This window comes from Rhinolophus sinicus, linkage group LG06, assembly GCF_036562045.2.
Source record: "Rhinolophus sinicus isolate RSC01 linkage group LG06, ASM3656204v1, whole genome shotgun sequence".
Taxonomy (NCBI): domain Eukaryota; kingdom Metazoa; phylum Chordata; class Mammalia; order Chiroptera; family Rhinolophidae; genus Rhinolophus; species Rhinolophus sinicus.
Genome location: NC_133756.1, coordinates 81,359,049 through 81,379,685, shown reverse-complemented (window position 1 = coordinate 81,379,685; position 20,637 = coordinate 81,359,049). Strand labels below are relative to the sequence as shown.

The 20,637-nt window shown below is 38.7% G+C and overlaps 1 protein-coding gene across 11 annotated transcripts in view; it reads left to right on the top strand.

Moving 5' to 3' along the window:
* The window catches only part of KMT2A (lysine methyltransferase 2A), a 78,096-nt gene that overhangs the window by 13,278 nt on the left and 44,181 nt on the right, over positions 1-20,637 (top strand). For all 11 annotated transcript variants that reach the window (XM_074335402.1, XM_074335396.1, XM_074335397.1 and 8 more), the window contains 4 exons: positions 11,437-11,506; positions 14,099-16,749; positions 18,098-18,275; positions 19,153-19,387. In XM_074335402.1, the coding sequence (XP_074191503.1) occupies positions 11,437-11,506; positions 14,099-16,749; positions 18,098-18,275; positions 19,153-19,387 (3,134 nt within the window). The remainder of the gene's footprint in view (positions 1-11,436; positions 11,507-14,098; positions 16,750-18,097; positions 18,276-19,152; positions 19,388-20,637) is intronic.

Sequence of the window (20,637 nt, the reverse complement as noted above, 5' to 3'; positions counted from 1 at the left end):
ATTAGCACTGAACAATTCCTTTCTTTTTACTGAGTTCAGCTTAAAATACAACATGAATATCAGTAATAAAATTACAATACTTAGCAGACACTTTGGAAATTGGTAATTCAAAGGTTGAAGCTTCCAAAACTAGTATTAACAGAGTTGTTCTTGGGAACATTTAAAGTATTCATCATTTACTGATTTATTGATTTCTTCAGAGGCAGTTATACCAAGTGTAATATAGGAATCAAGATATTTTTAATATTTTCAAGGTGTTTAATAGCTTTTCCTTTCTTATCCTCTTGTTGCTGTGTACAGTTGAAGCACCACTCTCCCTCTGTGGACCCCATCCTCTCATCTACTCAAGCTGGTTTCTGTACTTATCTCCTCTCCTGCTTTGGCAGTTTCTCTCTCTCAACTGGATTGGTCTCATCAACATATAAAACTGCCTGTCTTAATATGGCCTTTGGAAAAAAAACCTTGACCTCACGTCCCCCTTTAGCTGCTACCTAGTTCTCCGTTCCCTTTTACAACAAAGCTTGAAAGTGCTGTCTCCCCTTTCACCTCTTATCCCGTCCTCAGCCACTGTAATTGGGCTTTTATAACCCCACGACTACTGAAATATCTCTTATCGAAGTCCTCAAGGACCTCTTTCTTGCCAGATTGAATACATAATTCTCAGTCCTCATCCTATTAAACCTTCTGGGCAGCATTTGAACCAGCTGACTACTTCCTTCTTGAAACACCCTTTTCTTAGATTCTATAACACTACATTCAATCGGCTGTTTTCTTAACTCATTGGTTATTAATTTTCAGTACGGTTTTCCTCCTCTGCTTAATTCTCCTGAATATAAGAGTCACCTAGGAGACTACCTTTGGCTACCTTCTCTATCTATGCACTCTTCCTAAGTGATCCCATGCAGGCCTCATCTATATGCCCAGGATTACTAAATCTTTGTCTCCTAACCCTGACTACTTCTTGGAGTCCCATGCTTTTATAACCAGACGCCTATTTGACATTTCCATTTGGAGAATAATAAAAGTGGTTAGCGTTTACTAAGTGTTTATTGTGGGCCAGGCAATATTCTGAGTACCTGTAGTGTGTTTTCTCACCTAATTTTGACCACCCTTTGAGGTAGCTGTTATTCCCAGGCAAGGAAACTACTGTGTTTCCCCAAAAATAAGACCTAGCCAGACCATCTGCTCTAATGCGTCTTTTGGAGCAAAAGTTAATATAAGACCCAGTCTTATTTTAATGTAAGACCGGGTATTATATAATATAATATAATGTCATGTCATATATAATATAGCATAATATGTAATAAAATATAATGTAATATCTGGTCTCACATAAGACCGGGTCTTATATTAATTTTTGCTCTAAAAGATGCATTAGAGCTGATGGTCCAGCTAGGTCTTATTTTTGGGGAACCACGGTAGGCATTGAAGCACTTGGGTATCTAATAGGTATCTTACATTTATCATGTCCAGAAAGTCTTGCTTTACTTGTTTTGAAGTGACTCTGCCACTTACCCAGTTGTTCAGGCCTAAAATTTAATAGTTATCCTTGATTTTTATTAATATTCCAAATAACCCATCAGCAAATTCTTTCTGCATTACCTCCAAAATACCTTCAATTTAACTTTTTTCTCATTAATTCTACCACCAAACCCCCAGAATTAAGTCATTATAATTTTTTGGTTGGACTGCTTTGTAATCTTGCTTGTGTTTTTACCTCACCAAAGGTTGTTCTTCACGCAGCAGCTAGTATGTACTCCATGTGTAAGTAAACTTTCAGTTGTCTCTCCCCCCCCCCCCACCAGTAAATTCAAATTCTTTTCTATGGCCAATAAAGCCATACATGATCTGCCCTCTTTTGTCAGGTCTGCTTCTTCAACACCGTCTTTCCATTGTCACTTTTCTGCTGCAGAGCCATGGAGGCCTTTTTGTCTGTCATACGTGCCATGCTTGTTGTCTCCGGGCCTTTGCACTTGCTATCAAGCTAGAATACTATTCTACCAAGATTTTTATATGTCTGTCTTTTTCTCATCATTAGGTCTAAAGGAGGGTTCAACAAGTTTTTTCTGCAGAGATGGTCACTGTTTAAATGACTCAACTCTACTGTTATAGTGCAAAAGCAGCCATAGACAATATATAAGTGAGTATGGCTGAGTTCCAATAAAACTTTATTTATATATGCTAAAATTTGAATTTCATGTAATTTTCATGTCCACAAAATATTCTCCTTTTGATTTTCTAAAACCATTTGAAAATATTAAAAACCATTCTTAGCTCGTGGACTGAAAAAAAAAACAGGTGGCTGGCCACATTTGACCTATAGCCTGTAGTTTGCCAATCCTTGGTAAACCATGACCTTAGAGAAGCCTTTCCTGACCACCTTAGTGAAAATAACCCCCACTGCTAACCCCCATTAATCCTTATTGCCCTGGTTTATTTATTTATTTGTTATATGTTTATTTTCTGTCTCCACTAGATTGTAGCCTCATGGGGCAGGGATTTTGTCAGCTCTTCACTTGTGTTATCTTTAGAGTCTAAAACGGTGCCTGGCTATGCTCAGTAAATACTTGCTGAGTGATTGAATGCCAACCACATTTGAATTATGGCTATAGACCGCTATCTGGTCTCTGGTCTCCCTTTATTCAGTTTCTTCCTGCTCTAATTCTGTGTGTCTATGTGTGTATGTATCATTTCCAGAATAAACTTCAAACACAGTTAATGCCTTTTGTACATTTGAGAATCAGTGTAGCTCCCTGCTGTTTATCAGCTTTGGCCATGCCATGCTGGAATTAAGGTTCTAATAACTGATTTGTCTTCTATTTTGGCTCTGCTGTGGCTACCGCTTTCCGATCAAATAAATTTTTACTAATCCTTGCATCTAATTTTCCACTTCTCCCCCTTATTTGTCACTCCCATTTATTTCTTAATCAGCCATTGTCTATGATTTATTTCTTTCCAAGATGCGTTTTAAAAAGCTTCTGTAGGTTGTAAGCCTCTTTGAGAATCTGAAGAAATCTATTGTTTCTCACCTGACAGATGCTCACATAATCAAAGTTTTGCTTGTTAGTTCAGAGGAATTTCTAAGTTTACTCCTGCCTATGAACTTTTCTGAAACTAAATCCATGCTTAGCCTGTTTCCTAATGAAAGAGAATTCCCTTCCTTTGTCCTTTGTATGTACTCCCTCCTAGCTGACCCTTCCTCCCTGTCCCTTTTCCATTTATTACGACTTTGCTTTGAGGATTTTCAATCTCTTCCCTGCTGCTGTGTTCCCCTTGGGCATATAAACATATTCAACTGAAAAAAGAATCCTCCCAAGCTGGTCATTGCCTACTTTGTGCCCTATTTCTGCTTCCCCTTATAACAGTTTTTGTCAAAAGAGTAGTCTCTACTTCGATTTTGGTCACTTTCTAGTGACACCTCAACCCACAGCACTTTGGCTTCTAGGAGCCTCTAACACAGCATCGAAATTGGCCTTTGTAAGGTCGCAAGTGACCTCCTCGTTTGATACTCTGCTATACAAGTCTCAGTCTTTATCCAGCTTGACCATCCCTTGATACGTATTCTTCCCTTGACCGTTTTGTACTTGATCTTCTTGGCCATTCCATCTCTGTCTGCTTCCTTGGCTTCCATTTCCCTGGGGCATTGTTAAGTGTAGGTAGGTATTCCTCAGGGATTTGTCATTGACCTTCCTTTTTTCTCAGTATCTTCTCCCTGAATGATTGCGTTGTAATATAGTTCAGCATTCGTATATTCATTGAATCAGATGTTTTCTCCAGATCATTATATCAGTTAGGCATTTCAAATTCCAATGTGTAAAGTGATATCCCCATTCCTATAAACCTCTCTTGTATTCCCAATCTTGGTAAATATCACCATAAGTCTAATCAACCTGAGCCAAACACCTGCAAGTCTAACATTTTTTCCATTCCCTTAAGTCTTTATGTCAAAATTTTGTCCATTTTGCCTCCTTACTATCTACGGAATCTGCCCTTTTTTCCCTCAATCCCCAGTGCCACTGCAGTCATTTTACTTATATAACTGTTCTTCCTGTGTATGGTTTTAAGGGCCATCTCTACTTCCCCGCTGCTGTCATAGTGATCTTTTGAAAGTATAAATCTAATCACACTTCTCTCCTGCCTGAAAGTGTCACTGATGAACCTGTGGCTTTCAGAGTGAGGCCCACACATCCTTAAAGGTAAACGTCAAACTAAGGAAGGCCTTTGAGACTTTTTGTGACCTGCCTCTGCCTTTTCTTTCCCCCTCAGTACCTTATGCCCCTTTCCCACATCAGCTAGGGAACTCAGCCATACTGAACTGTTTGTAATTTCCCTGCATGCCATGCTCTTACACTTCTGTGCTTTTGTAGGTGGTATACTCTCTGCCAACAGTATCTCCTTCCTTCCAAAGTTAGATTACGTTTTTTTTTAAGACTTTTATTTATTTTAAGTGTGTTTTTCCAGTACCCATCAGCTTCATGTCAAGTAGTTGTTTTAATCTAGTTGTGGAGGGAGCAGCTCACAGTGGCCCATGCGGGGATTGAACCAGCAACCTTGTTAAGAGCGCTGTGCTCTAACCAATTGAGCTAACTGGTTGCCCCCTAGATTACATTTTTATCCTTTCTGCAATGACTTTCCTGACCCTTTCTCCTTGACTGGGTTAGTTGCCCTTCTGCTGTGCCTCCATATCCATTCCTCTAACAACAGGTAACACTATAATAATTTATTCATCTCTTCTTGGTAGATGACCAGGTCCTACAAAGCAGAAGTTGTCTTATTTCTATCTTCGTCCCTTACCCCAAAAATGGTCTCACATATATTTTGAATGAATGAATGAATGAATGAATGAATATAGTTTGTCCTACCAGCCTGGGGACATTATCTCCGTGCGTTCTTAAAAGTAAAAGTCATATTGTCTAATTCTTTGGCGTCCACAAGTATTTTCTACTACAGTGCTGTTACCACAGTAGATGCTTATTTTTTTTAAACAGTTAATGTACTGTATTTCCTTTTTTCTCATTTTACAAAATTTTTTTGAGTGCCAAATTTGTGTCTTATACTAGGAATACAAAAATGAATAAGTAAACTGCCCTGCCTCAAAGAGTGAACACTCTAGAGGGGTCAAATATGTCAACACATATTTTAAAATCCCTGAAATACTAGTAATTGTGTGTACATGTCTTTAAAATGCAAAATCAAAACCGTGGTATTTTAGGGCTTTTAGCAATAGACCCAGAAATATGCCAGCAGAGGTGATAGCTAACTGGATAAATTTCCAAGGGAGAAGTGTTATTCTCTTTTTAATTAGAGCTACTGAGGTGTACAATATGTATCCTGAATGTTTCTACATCTGTGGTTGTTCTTGGTAATTTTCTTAGTTCTCCTGTGGCTTCCTCACGTGATGGAACTATATATGATGATACCAAAAATTAGAAGCCTCCAAAACAGTTTCGAACAGTATCAGGGTGATTTTGATACTGTCTGTGGTTATTGATTGATGTTACTTTCAACTGATGGATCAATAAACCTTTGTAGTTGAAGAAATTTGATTTTTTTCAAACTCTTGAGACTAAACATTTTAGGGACAGAAGAATGCTAAGATATGGTTGCTAAAGGTCATGTTTGAGATAGATACCTGCCAGTTCATTTGGTGCTCTGAAGTGCGGAGGAGTCTCTTGTTAGAAAAGGAAAGGTATGAGTGGAGTCCTCGTAGGCCTATCAGCCCAGGCCAGATGTGGTTAGAAGAGTTTTCAAAGTAGCTTTGGAACATCCTCCTTAGCCTGAGAGATGAAGAACTCCAGGTGAGTGATTTTTTGCTGACTGTGGTAAATTGGGAAGAATTTATGGGAGGAACTAAAATCTATGAATTTTAGTTGGGGATAGGGAAGAAAAGGCATTGAGGTCTATCACTTGAAAGTTCATCAGATCACTGGTATTGCTGGGAACTGTGTCACATCTAATCACTGCAGATGATTTAGGTCTTGATTACCTAGTCTCTCTGGTTTCTAAGGTTGGAGTGGTGACTAGTTACAATACTGAAGGATTGAGGTATACATTGCCATCTTTTGGAAAAATTTTAAAGTTTGTTGAATATTTCTCCATGAACCAAAAATACTAACATAAGAGGAAGAATGAACTATTCCAAGATTTAAGCAAGTTTTAAAATCTGGAATATGAAGTACATAGTACAACATTTTATCCTTCACTGACATTTTAATGAGACTTTGGTGTTTTGTTTTAACACTTTCTTAAAAAAATTTTTCTATTATATTGGGAACAGTGTTCTTCTGCAGGGCCCATCAGCTCGAAGTCGTTGTCCTTCAATCTAGTTGTGGAGGGCGCAGCTCAGCTCCATGTCCGGTTGTCATTTTCAGTCTTTAGTTGCAGGGGGCACAGCCCACCATCCCATGCGGGAAATGAACTGGCAACCTTGTTGTCGAGAGCTTGCGCTCTAACCGCCTGAGCCATCCGTCCGCCCCGAGACTTTGGTTTTTAAAGGAAAGCTTGTTGTGCAAGCTGTTTGCCTTAGATACTTCTTGAAAACAGGAATCATGTCTTACTCATCTTTGCATCTGGAACAGATACCATGTTTTCCCTGAAAATAAGACCTAGCCGGACAGTCAGCTCTAATGCGTCTTTTGGAGCAAAAATTAATATAAGACCCGGTCTTATTTTACTATAATATTTTACTGTAAGACCGGGTCTTATATAATAATATAATATAATGTAATATAACACCGGGTCTTATATTAATTTTTGCTCCAAAAGACACATTAGAGCTGATTGTCCCGCTAGCTCTTATTTTCGGGGAAACACAGTAGCATAATGGTTACATTTGGCCAGCATATGAATGGCTTGAATGAGTGAACAAGTAAAAGAAATAGTGCTTTGTTTGAAAAGTTGTCCTAGTAGTACATAACTTTTTTTTGCAACAGAATTTCATGTATTTTTCTAGAATGTCTTCATTATATTTTATATTATAATAAACATTATTATCTTTATTATTTATTTGGGGTTCACTTAGGTTCTCTTGTGGAAAAAAATAATTCCGATTGCTTCATCATTTACAAATATAACCAGTTACTAAAGAATTCAAATTCTGCATTAAAATAAAAATCCTCAAATTTTAAGATACTTATGAGTAAAGTGGAATTTACTAGTAAAGGTATGCTTGGCAGTTCTCAAATAGCTGGTTACCCTAGGTTAAGCGTAGGGCTAATAAAGAAATGCTACACATCTATTATTTTTACAATTGCATGTCACTTAGGAAGTGACATTAGATAGCTTCATTGCATTTTTAATCACTAAGAATGCTAAATATTTAACAGTATTTTGCAGTGCTCAGCTTGGCAAGGAGGTAAGAAAGTGTTAAAATCTTGGAGATCTAGTCTCCAAAGACGACATTGTTCGGAAGCAATAGGTTTGATGGCTCTTTCCTGTCCTCTGTCTTGGAATGCTGTGCTCATCAGAGAAAGCCATATTGGAAAGACAGGTATGTGTGATGAATGGCCGTTTGGGCCCAGTTCCCAAGAAGGCTTGGTCATGTGTATCATGGTGTCTCCTGTATCCTCTCTGCAGGGTGTCCAGTCTTAAGATGTTTGCCACAGCGCCAAACATGGACTTAATTGCAGCACCTTTTGTTGTCTTTTGTAGACATTTTGCTTTAGTCTTTGATTTCTAGGCCAGTCTAAATCCTTAGGAAGACAGCCCTGTTACCTTGTTTACTAAATCTTCTAGGAACCCCACGTGTTTAAGGGGATGATGGGAGTGAGATGAGAGGCAGGAAAGACCAGCTGCAGCACCCTCTTGCAGCAATTCTTGACTTGGCTTTCCTTAAATTTTCTTAGGCCTCTGAATTGGAAGTTCAGAGTTAGAAGACTAGAGAGAGAACTCGTTGGCATAGCAGTGATGGCTTTTGTTTTTGGCTAACCTGTCTGGATTATTTAAACAATGGGTACTTGTTTTTTTAAAGCATGCTTCAAGAAGTCAACCTATATTTCAAGTGAAAAGAAAGTTCTCAGGTAGAAATATAGTCTTTTTTGACTACTCATTCTCTTATTCTAACTATGCAAGACCATAGGAAAGAATTACTGCTTTCTGTCATTTGGAAAGTTCAGTACTTGCACACTTTAAACACTGGCAGAGGTGGTTAAGTTACTGCTTGACAGCTCAGCAGGGCTCTGTTTTGGAGCACACTGCCACTAGGATTGTAGTCACAGTTTGTGAAAGTTTGAAATACAGAAAAAAGACTCCCTGAGGTTGCTGATAATGATAATGAACACAGCAACATGGATCTCTTATATTTCTTTTAAAGATTAACAATCTTTCGTTACTTCAACTGTTTTTCACTTTTCCTGTTGGTTATTGTCTGCATAGTTGCTAGAACTATCTCTCATTGCAGCATACAGAGCATAAAATTCATGCCTTTAGCAGTGCATTCCCCTGGTAAGTTGGGAAACCCCCAGATGTCTGAAATGTGTACATTAGCAGGTTGTTCCATAAGGATAATACAGGAAGAGAATAAATTAAATCAGAAATTTTAAGGATCTGGAAAACGGGCATCATGTTACTTTAATAGTAGCTGAAAGAACAGCAGGATTTGTACTGTAGATGATTTATTTGGTTCCTTTAAATATTTATTTATAGTTTTAAATTGTAACTGTTTTGGTAGGAAGTTCTTTGTAACTGACTCTGATCTTGGGTGAGTCATTTGGCCCCTCAGTTTCAGTTTCCAAAACCACGTCAATAATAGAGCTATAGGGGCCGGCCTGGTAACTCAGGCGGTTAGAGCTCTGTGCTCCTAACTCCGAAGGCTGCTGGTTCGATTCCCACATGGGCCAGTGGGCTCTGCCCTCAACCACAAGGTTGCCAGTTCAATTCCTCAAGTCCCGCAAGGGATGGTGGGCTCTGCCCCCTGTAACTAAGATTGAACACAGCACCTTGAGCTGGGCTGCCTCCCGGATGGCTCAGTTGTTGGTTGGAGCACAGGCTCTCAACCACAAGATTGCCAGTTCAATTCCTCGAGTCCCGCAAGGGATAGTGGGCTCTGCCCCCTGCAATTAAAATTGAACACAGCATCTTGAGCTGAGCTGCCGCTGAGCTTCAGGATGGCTCAGTTGGTTTGGAGCGTGTCCTCTCAACCACAAGGTTGCCGGTTCGACTCCCGCAAGGGATGGTGGGCTGTGCCCCCTGCAACTAGCAACGGCAACTGGACCTGGAGCTGAGCTGCGCCCTCCACAACTAAGACTGAAAGGACAACAACTTGACTGGGGAGCCGGGGGGGAAGTCCTGGAAGTACACACTGTTCCCCAATAAAGTCCTGTTCCCCTTCCCCAATAAAATCTTTAAAAAATAATAATAATAATAGAGCTATAACATGGATGTTGCCTTGTAGTTTTCTGAGGGATTTTGCATAAATGACATAATTTACATAATTTATTTCATTTACTCATTAAACACTCCAATAAATAAAGAAATTAAGGTATAAAAGTAGTAAGTGATTTGTCTGAAATCACATAACCTGCAGCCTGCATGTGCTAGAACTGAGACCTCAAACTCACGCTTCACTCTGAGCGCTGTCATATGCCCATACATGGGAGGATCGGACTGCTCTCTAAAATTCTAAGATACTGTAATTTCTTTTTGCTTTTTGCTTTCTTTACAGTACCTGAGGCAATTTACCATGGCCTATTTTATTTGTCTGCTTTTTTCTCAAAGTACATTTTAGGATTACTATTTTAAGTGTCTTTTCTTCTGACCGAAAATACATTTAAAAAATGAACAATATGGAACTTCCATCACTGTGATAAGATTTTTGGATTGTGTCTTGTGAGTTTAGGCATCCTTTTTTTTTTAAATGTTGTGGCTTATAAGTGTAAGCCCCGAAGATCATTCCAAGAAATTCATTATTTGGGGTTAAGCCCCATGTGTCTGAAGTTGTCAAGATGAAGAGATAGATTTTTTTCTTTTTCACAAATGTTCACAATAAGAATTTAAATTTATGTAAAGATGAAAGAAGAGACTGTAAAAAGTACTCTGGTATATATTCCTTATTTAAGTTTATTATAATACTTTACAAAGAAATCTCTTTGAAGAGGATAATTTCAGTTTTTTCTTAACTAGTTAAATACTTCAATAATTTTAACAATCTAAGAGCAAAAAACCTTTTTTAGATTCTAATAAGAATCGTCTCTCAGTTTCGTAGTATCCAAAGTCTTGGCCTCAAACATTTGGCTCCTCAAAAGTATTTAAATTTAAAAGCTGGATCTGCTAATTTGTCTAAAAGGTTGCATGTCTCTTCACATATTCCTGGTTAATAAGTGGTTAAACAGATTTGCACATGACTCAAGCTTTAAACTAACTGGGGAAACTGCTTCAGAAAATCCACGGGTGTTGTCTACATACGAGTATGCGTGTGTTTGCTCCCGAGAGGAAAATCGGGGGCTTTAATTGTTGGAACTTAGTTTGGGGCTTACCAGTATACATTGGAGGTTCAAGAAAATTTGTCTTTGATTCCTAATTTTGTTTTTATTTTGTGTGGATTTTGTTTCTGGAATCTGAAATTTTCTCTCCTAATCTCTCTCTCTGGAAAGAATTCTTAGTCTTCAAATCAATGAATTTCTATTAATCATTTTGTTTAAATAGATGTCTTTTCTGAGAACTTGTCCAAAATAGGTTCAATCTTTGGTATTTTTTTAAATAAAGGGTAGGTTAAAAGTTAGAAGTAAGGAGAAATTTTTGCTTTTTCTAAGTATAATTGAAAATGAGATGCTTCCTTAAGTTAGTCTTGAATTTCACCCCATGTGTGGTCAATTCATGATCCCTTTCACAGAAGCTGCTGCCCACCATTAAGTCTCTTATCACAGGGCATTTTTAAATGATGCCATAAAATGCATGTTGAGAATCTTTGGATCTCAAATGTACAGAAATCACATCTAAATGTCAATTCCTGAGTTAAGGAACTGACGATTATGGCAATTTCAGTCTCTATTAATATTTAGTAGACAAGAGATGACGATATTGTTTATGTTATTATGTGTCTGTAGTCTCAACTACTTGTTGAGAAGATTTGTTTGTTTAATATTGGGGCTGTATATTTCTGCCATTATACTGATTTGCTTACTTGAATTAAAGTCGTTCTTTAATTGTTTGGGCTGTATCTATAGTTTGAAATTTAGAACTGTCCCCTGTGTACTATGCACCAAAAATGATGTTTCAATGCATTGTTCAATTACTACACAGCGTCTGTTTGTCTGTAGTGAAGCTGTATGGCTGGGTCCATTTATTTCAATATTCATTATTTTAAATATCCATCTGAATGATGATTAATATATAGAGGCTAATTTTTCAAATTCATTTGTATCTCCTCGGCATTTCTTTGGAATTTGTTCACATTCATGTTTTGGTTTCTGAATTTAAAATAATTTTCCTTTGTTGTAGGATGAGCAGTTCTTAGGTTTTGGCTCAGATGAAGAAGTCAGAGTACGAAGCCCCACAAGGTCTCCTTCAGGTATGGCCAATTAAGCGCATTGTGCCTTGTGCCTTTAGCTTTTGTTTGTTAAGAGACTGGCTTTCCCTTGCCTTCTTTGCATGTAAAGGATGTCTTAAATACTGGGTGGGGGGAGGGGGTTGTACATCCTTCCCTTTCCCTCACACTAAGTAGGAAATGGCTTATGAAATAGACCTCTTTATGGGACTCTTCTCCGTCAGGCCACTTTTGGTTTATTCCTTATTATGCTTCTCTGTGGGGACCACTTGAAGCATGGGAGGTAGATTTCCATGGAATGATTGGATAACCTGGTAGGAAATTGAAGGTAACCTACTGAGAGCAACCTCAGATTTACATATTTTGAATTGTATGGTATTATATATGACTTGAGAATAATTTGGCCATTGTTTTTTACGAAATTTGCTCCACTATAGTCAAAGACCTAAAAACAAAATATTAGCACTGTATGAACTATTTCACTTGATCCTTGAAAGTCTGTATTAAAATAAAACAAAAAATAAAGCAAATTTTTGTCATTGTTGTTCTCACCAAGAAAATATGTAGACTGTCTTGAAATTCTAGACTTACAGAGACAGTTCTTAATGAAAATAACACTTAGTAGCGTGCAGAAAAGAGAGTGCTGTAGATCTTTTGATGGAAAAACATCCTCCATCTGTGCTGCCATTCTGACTTCTTCCATGATTTTCTTTTATGTGGATAGACAATCTAATTAAATATGTGTTTTTGTTCTTTGACATAGACTTAGTTTGTGATGTTTGTTAGCATTTCGGTTATATTTAAGAGTCATCATATGTTATATAGTAATCTAATTCAAACACAATTTGACAGTTTTTCCTTTCCCAAATGGCAGTGGTATTGCCATTCTAGTTGGAAGGAGTTAGCTAGTAGGGTCCCAGTATCTGTGTCATTTAGACAGTAGCAATGTTCTCTTTAATGTGTGGTGAAATCTTAAAACTTCATATCAGAAAGTGATTTTAGAGAATAGCTGGTCTACCCTTCATTTATAAATTGACAAAATGAGGCCCCAAAAATACACGATGAGCAATTTCTTGCAATTGATTTGTGAGTTCTTTGAATGTGTTATGGATTATGGAAGTTGGCGGCAGAACTACTCTTCTCTGTTTAGCTTTTTCTACTTGTCCGCCAAAGCTTCTTTTAAAACTTGGATAGAAGAGGTTTTCAGAATTAATAAAGCCCTATGAGTGGCCAGATTTAAGTCGACCATGATGATAAGGAATCTTGTGATGATGTTATTTCTGGGTAGTTTATTTTGTGAATTCACAACCCTTTCTTGATGGTTTCCTCTTAAGTTTTTTTCTTGGCTGTCAGTCCACCTTGAATTTTGTCTTGCCTTTTTTTTTTTTTTTTTTAACAATCTGGATGTGCTTCATTATTTAAGAAATGAAACATGGTTTCTCTGTTGTCTCTTGATGCATTGCTTTTGTTGTTAAGTAGTATATATTGAGAATGGATTTGTGAATCCTTACTCTATTAAGGGAAGACTCAAGTTAATTGGTGAGGAAAGCACTTATAGTTAGGAAGCTCAACAATGAGACCTTTGTTGGTTTCTGTTCTGTTAGAAGGTGGTTCTATAGTCTAAAATATTCATCATAATGGAATAAATCTCTTGGTGACTGTTAGGGGAGGTTTTAATGTCAGAATAATGTTGAGTCATATAAAACATTAAAAAGCATGAAAGATAAGACATGATAGACTAGGCAACTCTTAATATATTTAGAAAATACAGGTTCACAAAGAATTCTAGGAAGCAGTCTTGTTTTCTTAAGTCTCTTGATAAGTAGCCGATTGAGCTGATTTATAAATTGGCAAATTCCTTTTATTTAGGATAGAAGAAATCTAGTTTGATAAAATGTTAATTTGCTCTTAACATCAATTAAGGTTAAAAGTTTTCTGTAACTTGAGACTAACTAGTTCAAGAACCTGGAGGTGTGGCAATAGATTAATGGGCACATCATTATGTCACATCACTCATTAGTTTACATGCTACTGAGTTCAGTGATCATATTCTGATGTCTCATGAGTGTTTTTCTATTCAGTACAGCTTTCTTAGTTTACTATGGCAAAACAGATTGAACATGTAGGAGGCTGAGCCTTTTCCTATAGAAGTTGGTATGTTATTGATTGAAGAGCACTTTGTTCACATTTATTGAAGAGATGGGATGAGTTACTGTAAACATGTTCTCAAATGCTAATCTTAGTGGTAAGGATATGAAAAAGGTAGTACAGATTTTTTTAAAACATTTTTTTGAATTCAGAAAAAACCTTGCTCACCTAAGCTGCAGGGAAATCAGTTTGTATATTAATTGCTCAGTTGAAAACCTTTTATTATTATATGTTTTTCTATCAAAAAGTAGTTAAATGTTCTCTTTTAGGTGGAATGTTGCTTAGTTGATTTCTTTGAGGCAAGTTTTTGGGGAAAAGAAACTAAGCACAATTAAGATGTTTTATTGACTCATTAGACCCAAGTAAAGTTCAGTACAAAGTGACTTGTGCTAAATTATATTCAGCTTAGTTAAAACCTGAACTACAAAGCTAAATATGTGCTCTTCATTGTTTAATTTCTATACACAGTTAAAACTAGTCCTCGAAAACCTCGCGGAAGACCTAGAAGTGGCTCTGACCGAAATTCAGCTATCCTCTCAGATCCATCTGTGTTTTCCCCACTAAGTAAATCAGAGACCAAATCTGGAGATAAGATCAAGAAGAAAGATTCTAAAAGTTTAGAAAAAAAGAGAGGAAGACCTCCCACCTTCCCTGGAGTAAAAATCAAAATAACACATGGAAAGGACATTTCAGAGTTACCAAAGGGAAACAAAGAAGATAGCCTGAAAAAAATTAAACGGACTCCTTCTGCTACATTTCAGCAAGCCACAAAGATTAAAAAATTAAGAGCAGGTAAACTCTCTCCTCTCAAGTCTAAGTTTAAGACAGGGAAGCTTCAAATAGGAAGGAAGGGGGTACAGATTGTACGACGGCGAGGAAGGCCTCCATCAACAGAAAGGATAAAGACCCCTTCAGGTCTCCTCATTAACTCTGAACTGGAAAAGCCCCAGAAGGTCAGGAAAGACAAGGAAGGAACACCTCCACTCACAAAAGAAGAGAAGACAGTAGTCAGACAAAGCCCTCGAAGGATTAAGCCAGTTAGGATTATTCCTTCTTCTAAAAGGACAGATGCAACAATTGCTAAGCAGCTCTTGCAGAGGGCAAAAAAGGGGGCTCAAAAGAAAATTGAAAAAGAAGCAGCTCAGCTGCAAGGAAGAAAGGTGAAGACACAGGTCAAAAATATTCGACAGTTCATTATGCCTGTTGTTAGTGCCATCTCCTCACGGATCATTAAAACCCCTCGGCGGTTTATAGAAGATGAGGATTATGACCCTCCCATTAAAATTGCCCGACTAGAGTCTACACCAAATAGTAGATTCAGTGCCACATCCTGTGGATCGTCTGAAAAATCAAGTGCAGCTTCTCAGCACTCCTCTCAAATGTCTTCAGACTCCTCTCGCTCTAGTAGCCCCAGTGTTGATACCTCCACAGACTCTCAGGCCTCTGAGGAGATTCAGGTACTTCCTGAAGACCGGAGCGACACCCCCGAAGTTCATACTCCACTGCCTATTTCCCAACCCCCAGAAAACGATAGTAATGATAGAAGAAGCAGAAGGTATTCAGTGTCGGAGAGAAGTTTTGGATCTAGAACAACGAAAAAAATATCAACTCTCCAAAGTGCCCCCCAGCAGCAGACCTCTTCTTCTCCACCTCCACCTCTCCTTACTCCTCCCCCACCATTGCAGCCAGCCTCCAGTATCTCTGACCACACACCTTGGCTTATGCCTCCAACAATCCCTTTAGCGTCACCATTTTTGCCTGCTTCTGCTGCTCCCATGCAAGGGAAGCGAAAATCTATTTTGCGAGAACCGACATTTAGGTGGACTTCTTTAAAGCATTCTAGGTCAGAGCCACAATACTTTTCCTCAGCAAAGTATGCCAAAGAAGGTCTTATTCGCAAACCAATATTTGATAATTTCCGACCTCCTCCACTAACTCCTGAGGATGTTGGCTTCGCATCTGGTTTTTCTACGTCTGGTACTGCTGCTTCAGCCCGGTTGTTTTCACCACTCCATTCTGGAACAAGGTTTGATATGCACAAAAGGAGCCCTCTTTTGAGAGCTCCAAGATTTACTCCAAGTGAGGCTCACTCTAGAATATTTGAGTCTGTAACCTTGCCTAGTAATCGAACTTCTGCTGGAACATCTTCAGGAGTATCTAACAGAAAAAGGAAAAGAAAAGTGTTTAGCCCTATTCGATCTGAACCAAGATCTCCGTCTCACTCCATGAGGACAAGAAGTGGAAGGCTTAGTACCTCTGAGCTATCACCTCTCACCCCACCGTCTTCTGTCTCTTCCTCCTTAAGCATATCTGTTAGTCCTCTTGCCACTAGTGCCTTAAACCCAACTTTTACTTTTCCTTCTCATTCCCTGACTCAGTCTGGGGAATCTGCAGAGAAAAACCAGAGACCAAGAAAGCAGACTAGTGCTCCAGCAGAGCCGTTTTCATCCAGCAGCCCTTCTCCTCTCTTCCCCTGGTTTACCCCAGGCTCTCAGACTGAAAGAGGGAAAAATAAAGACAAGGCCCCTGAGGAGCTGTCCAAAGATCGAGATGCTGACAAGAACATGGAGAAGGACAAGAGTAGAGAGAGAGACCGGGAGAGAGAGAAGGAGAATAAGCGGGAGTCAAGGAAAGAGAAAAGGAAAAAGGGATCAGAAATTCAGAGTAGTTCTGCTTTGTATCCTGTGGGTAGGGTTTCCAAAGAGAAGGTTGTTGGTGAAGATGTTGCCACTTCATCTTCTGCCAAAAAAGCAACAGGGCGGAAGAAGTCTTCATCACTTGATTCTGGAACTGATACTGCTTCTGTGACTCTTGGGGATACAACAGCTGTCAAAACCAAAATACTTATAAAGAGAGGGAGAGGAAATCTGGAGAAAACCAACTTGGACCTCGGCCCAACTGCCCCATCCCTGGAGAAGGAGAAAACCCACTGCCTTTCCACTCCTTCATCTAGCACTGTTAAACATTCCACTTCCTCCATAGGCTCCATGTTGGCTCAGGCAGACAAGCTTCCAATGACTGACAAGAGGGTTGCCAGCCTCCTAAAAAAGGCCAAAGCCCAGCTCTGCAAGATTGAGAAGAGTAAGAGTCTTAAACAAACTGACCAGCCCAAAGCACAGGTACTCTTTTCCATCTTGACTGTTAAAATCAACAGAATATTGAATCCCTTCTAGAAGCAAGTTTTAGGTTAAGTGTTGCAATTACATCCAGTTATGGGAATCAGGAGCAGGGTAGAGGAAGTTCAGAGGCATTTTGCAATGGTCCTTTAAGGACTGGTAGGATTTTGATGGGTAGAAAATGATACAGGAGAACATTCTAAAAAGAGGGAACAATGTGGGTGGAAAAACACTTCAGGAATGGTGAATAGCTGGACTGGTACCGGTACATGCAGGAAAGTGGTGAAGTAAGACTGAAAAGTAGGCTGGGGCCATACTACAGAGAATGCTCAGTTGTTTGTACTTAATGGGTTTGGTGTCATGGAATCTCTGACTTAATTTTGAAGGTTTCTTTTTTGTAGTCAAATCGTTTTCGTTGTTTACTATAGAAAATGGAGGCTGGGGTGGGGTGAGGTATATTCTCATCCTCTGAGTAGTGAGTGATTAGAGCAATAGATAATAGGTGTTTGCAGAATACATATGAGAAGCACTTGGCCTTAAGTTGTGGGACAGAAAACTGTAAAACTGAGTTAGTTAAGATGATGACACACATTTTTATAAAGAACAGCATTTTTTTTAATACAGTAAGTTTTGCACTGTTCTCTTCTGAGAAAACCTACTGATCTTTAGGTTCTTTTTAAAAATTGTCGTGTAGTCGTAGATGCGCATTTGTGCCAACACATCAAGTTAGGTTACAATGAACACAAACTTAGGTTTTTAATAGTATTCAACCTAGGGCCATATTTCAGTAGTTCTGCCAGTTGAGAGTTCTACCAGGGACTTAATTCTGACACCATTTTGGATGTGTTTCGGTTAGCCTCCTGGTGGTAAGAGCAGTGACTCTTTAAAATGTGAGACGTTTCTGTTTGGAGCCATGGCCTTTGGTACTTCCATTTGTAGGCTGTTTCCCCTACTTCTCTGTTGATCAGGGAAATATAAGAAATAGTCTATGGTTGGATAAGCCCTATTTACACCAGACCGAACTTTTTGGTAATATAAACTGGCAACTTGAATTTTGAGGGGAATTTTCAAGAAGTAGTGTAATTGGGAAGAGAGTCTTAGTTGATTTCTGCTTTTTAATTAGAAGTGCTTTTTAGAAGTCCTTTTTTTTTCTGTCAATTTTAGGATACAGAAGTAGTTGATTTCCATACATTGATGTGGCTTATCAGCTGGAAATAACTAGATTTCCAGTTATTTCCTTGTATGTGTTGATTCTAGATTGAAAGTTAATCAAAAGTACCTTAGCTGCTTTTAATTATATTTTAACCATATATTGTTGTTATTGTTTGTGTTTGGCTTGCCTCATATTTAGGGTCAAGAAAGTGATTCATCAGAGACCTCTGTGCGAGGACCCCGGATTAAACATGTCTGCAGAAGAGCTGCTGTTGCCCTTGGCCGAAAACGAGCTGTGTTTCCTGATGACATGCCCACCCTGAGTGCCTTACCATGGGAAGAACGAGAAAAGATTTTGTCTTCCATGGGGAATGATGGTAGGTCGGGGCTGTCAACCTTGAAGTCTCCGCAGACATTTGATTTGTTTTCTGATCATTCTTGGGATGCCTAGTGGGCTCTTCTTAGCATTGTGTGTGAGTGTGGGTCACCCCAAAAATAGATGGCCAGGGGGGAGTAAATGCACAAGGATTTTATTAGAGGAGATGCCTGTGAGTGGAAATGGGGAAGGAGCCGGGGAAAACTGGGAGAGCTGTCAGGCTGTGTTGCAAGTCTGACTCTAATGAAGGAGGGACAGGATCTTTGGGCAGAATCTCCTTAAACTGCCACGCCGCGTAAGAAGGTTTGGCAAAGCTGTCTTTGAGCAAAAGTTGACTGTCAAAGGAGTCTTGTGTCTCAAGAATAGGTCTACCTTAGTAGCCCTGCCACGCTCAGTCACTGCCTGGCAGCAAGTCCCCTGGTAAGTATGGACTCTGTACCACTGGATTTCTGAGCGTGGCAGCTGGGGCCCTCAATCAGTTATGCAAGGATAGTGAGGCACATTCTCGTGGTAGCCATATAGTTCTAAATGCTGGGTGAATGGCTGCTCATATAAAATTTAGAGGTTTCGAGAATCTTCAGAAGCATTCAATTCATATTCTTGAATTTTAGGTTAGACTGTTTTGTTGTCCGCATTTGGATTTCTGCTTTCCTCAAGCTGCAAGTTCCCAGGCATTTAAAAACATAGAAATAATTATTTAAACAGGCTCCAAGTTCTGTATGTATGTTTTTATTATAATGTATTTCTTTTTCAGAGTCCCAATTAAAAAATTTGAATGTATATGATAATATAAATGGATTGTAAGAATCTTTGCCTTTCCTCCTAAGAAGGAATTAGCTGTTCATTTCCTTAGAACTGATGGCACATTTCTTTAACAGACAAGTCATCAATTGCTGGCTCAGAAGATGCTGAACCTCTTGCCCCACCCATCAAGCCGATTAAACCTGTCACCAGAAACAAGGCACCTCAGGAACCTCCAGTAAAGAAAGGACGGCGATCGAGGCGGTGTGGGCAGTGTCCTGGCTGCCAGGTGCCTGAGGACTGTGGTGTTTGTACTAATTGCTTAGACAAGCCCAAGTTTGGTGGCCGCAATATAAAGAAGCAGTGCTGCAAGTGAGTGGGCCTCTTATTCTGAGGTGTTGATCTCAGCCATGACGGCTCTTTATTTGTGCTTGGTTTGTTGCAGAGATGGATCAGAAAACTGAATGCGGTTGGACTGAGATCTTGAGTTGCAATATTAGTTGCGGGGTTGGATTTTGTTATGTGGCCAGGTTTGGGCTGTGCTTAAATAAATACTCTGGCACAAGGCTGTCCAATAGAATGCTCTGCAATGGTGGGAATGTTCTGTATCTGCTCAATTCAATGTGATAGCCATTAGCCAAATGTAGCTATTGAGCACTTGAACTGTGGTTAGTGACTGAGGAACTACATTTTTTATTTCATTTAATTTTAATAATTTAAATAGCCACATGTGCCTAGTGGCTGCCATATCAGCACAGCTCTGGAGAGTTTCTACTTGAAAACTGACAAATTTAGGTATAATATTTATTAGGTCAACTGAAATTACCTCTATATTTATGGCATTCAGGAAATATTGGTTGTATCTTATATTTATATATATATATATATATATATATGTATATATATGTATATATATACATATATATATATGTCTCTGCTGTCTAACAAAATACTTTCATGCATGTGGAATTTTTTTTATTGTATTTTTTTTTTATTAGTTTGACGTGTACAAAACAATGTAATAGTTAGACATTTACACACCTCACAAAGTGATAACTCCCCCTTCCCCAGTCTCCTACCCCTCTGGCATTGTATACAGCTGTTACAGTTCCTTTGACTCTATTCTGCATATGGGACTTTTGATACGGAAGTTTTAATTACCTTTTCTCCCTCCCTTCTTCTAAGTCAGTTTGCGGAAGCACTTTCTGCCCTCTGGGATAATTTGTTTAAAATGGATCAAGAAAGTTGCACAAACAGAAATTTTCGTGATTGAGCATCTCATAAAGTACCTGGCATAAGCAATAGATATTATTTATCAACAGATACTTTCTGAATGAATGAATAACATGAAAGCGATTTATGTGAAACATAGTTGGAAGAAATGCTGCATTACTTACTTTTGGGGAGGCCATTTCTAGGAGACATTAAGTAGTTCTGTGCTTTGGTTTAGTCTAGCCTTAAGTAAGAATCTTGTTTCAGTCCCTTTAAAGGAGTGAGAATTCACAGATCAGCAGAAAGGTACATGATACCAAGATAAAATTATACGAAATTTAGGGGTTGAAATGGATTCAGTTCGATTTTAAACTTCAAATTGAGTTTGAGTTTCATTAAATTGAAGGGTG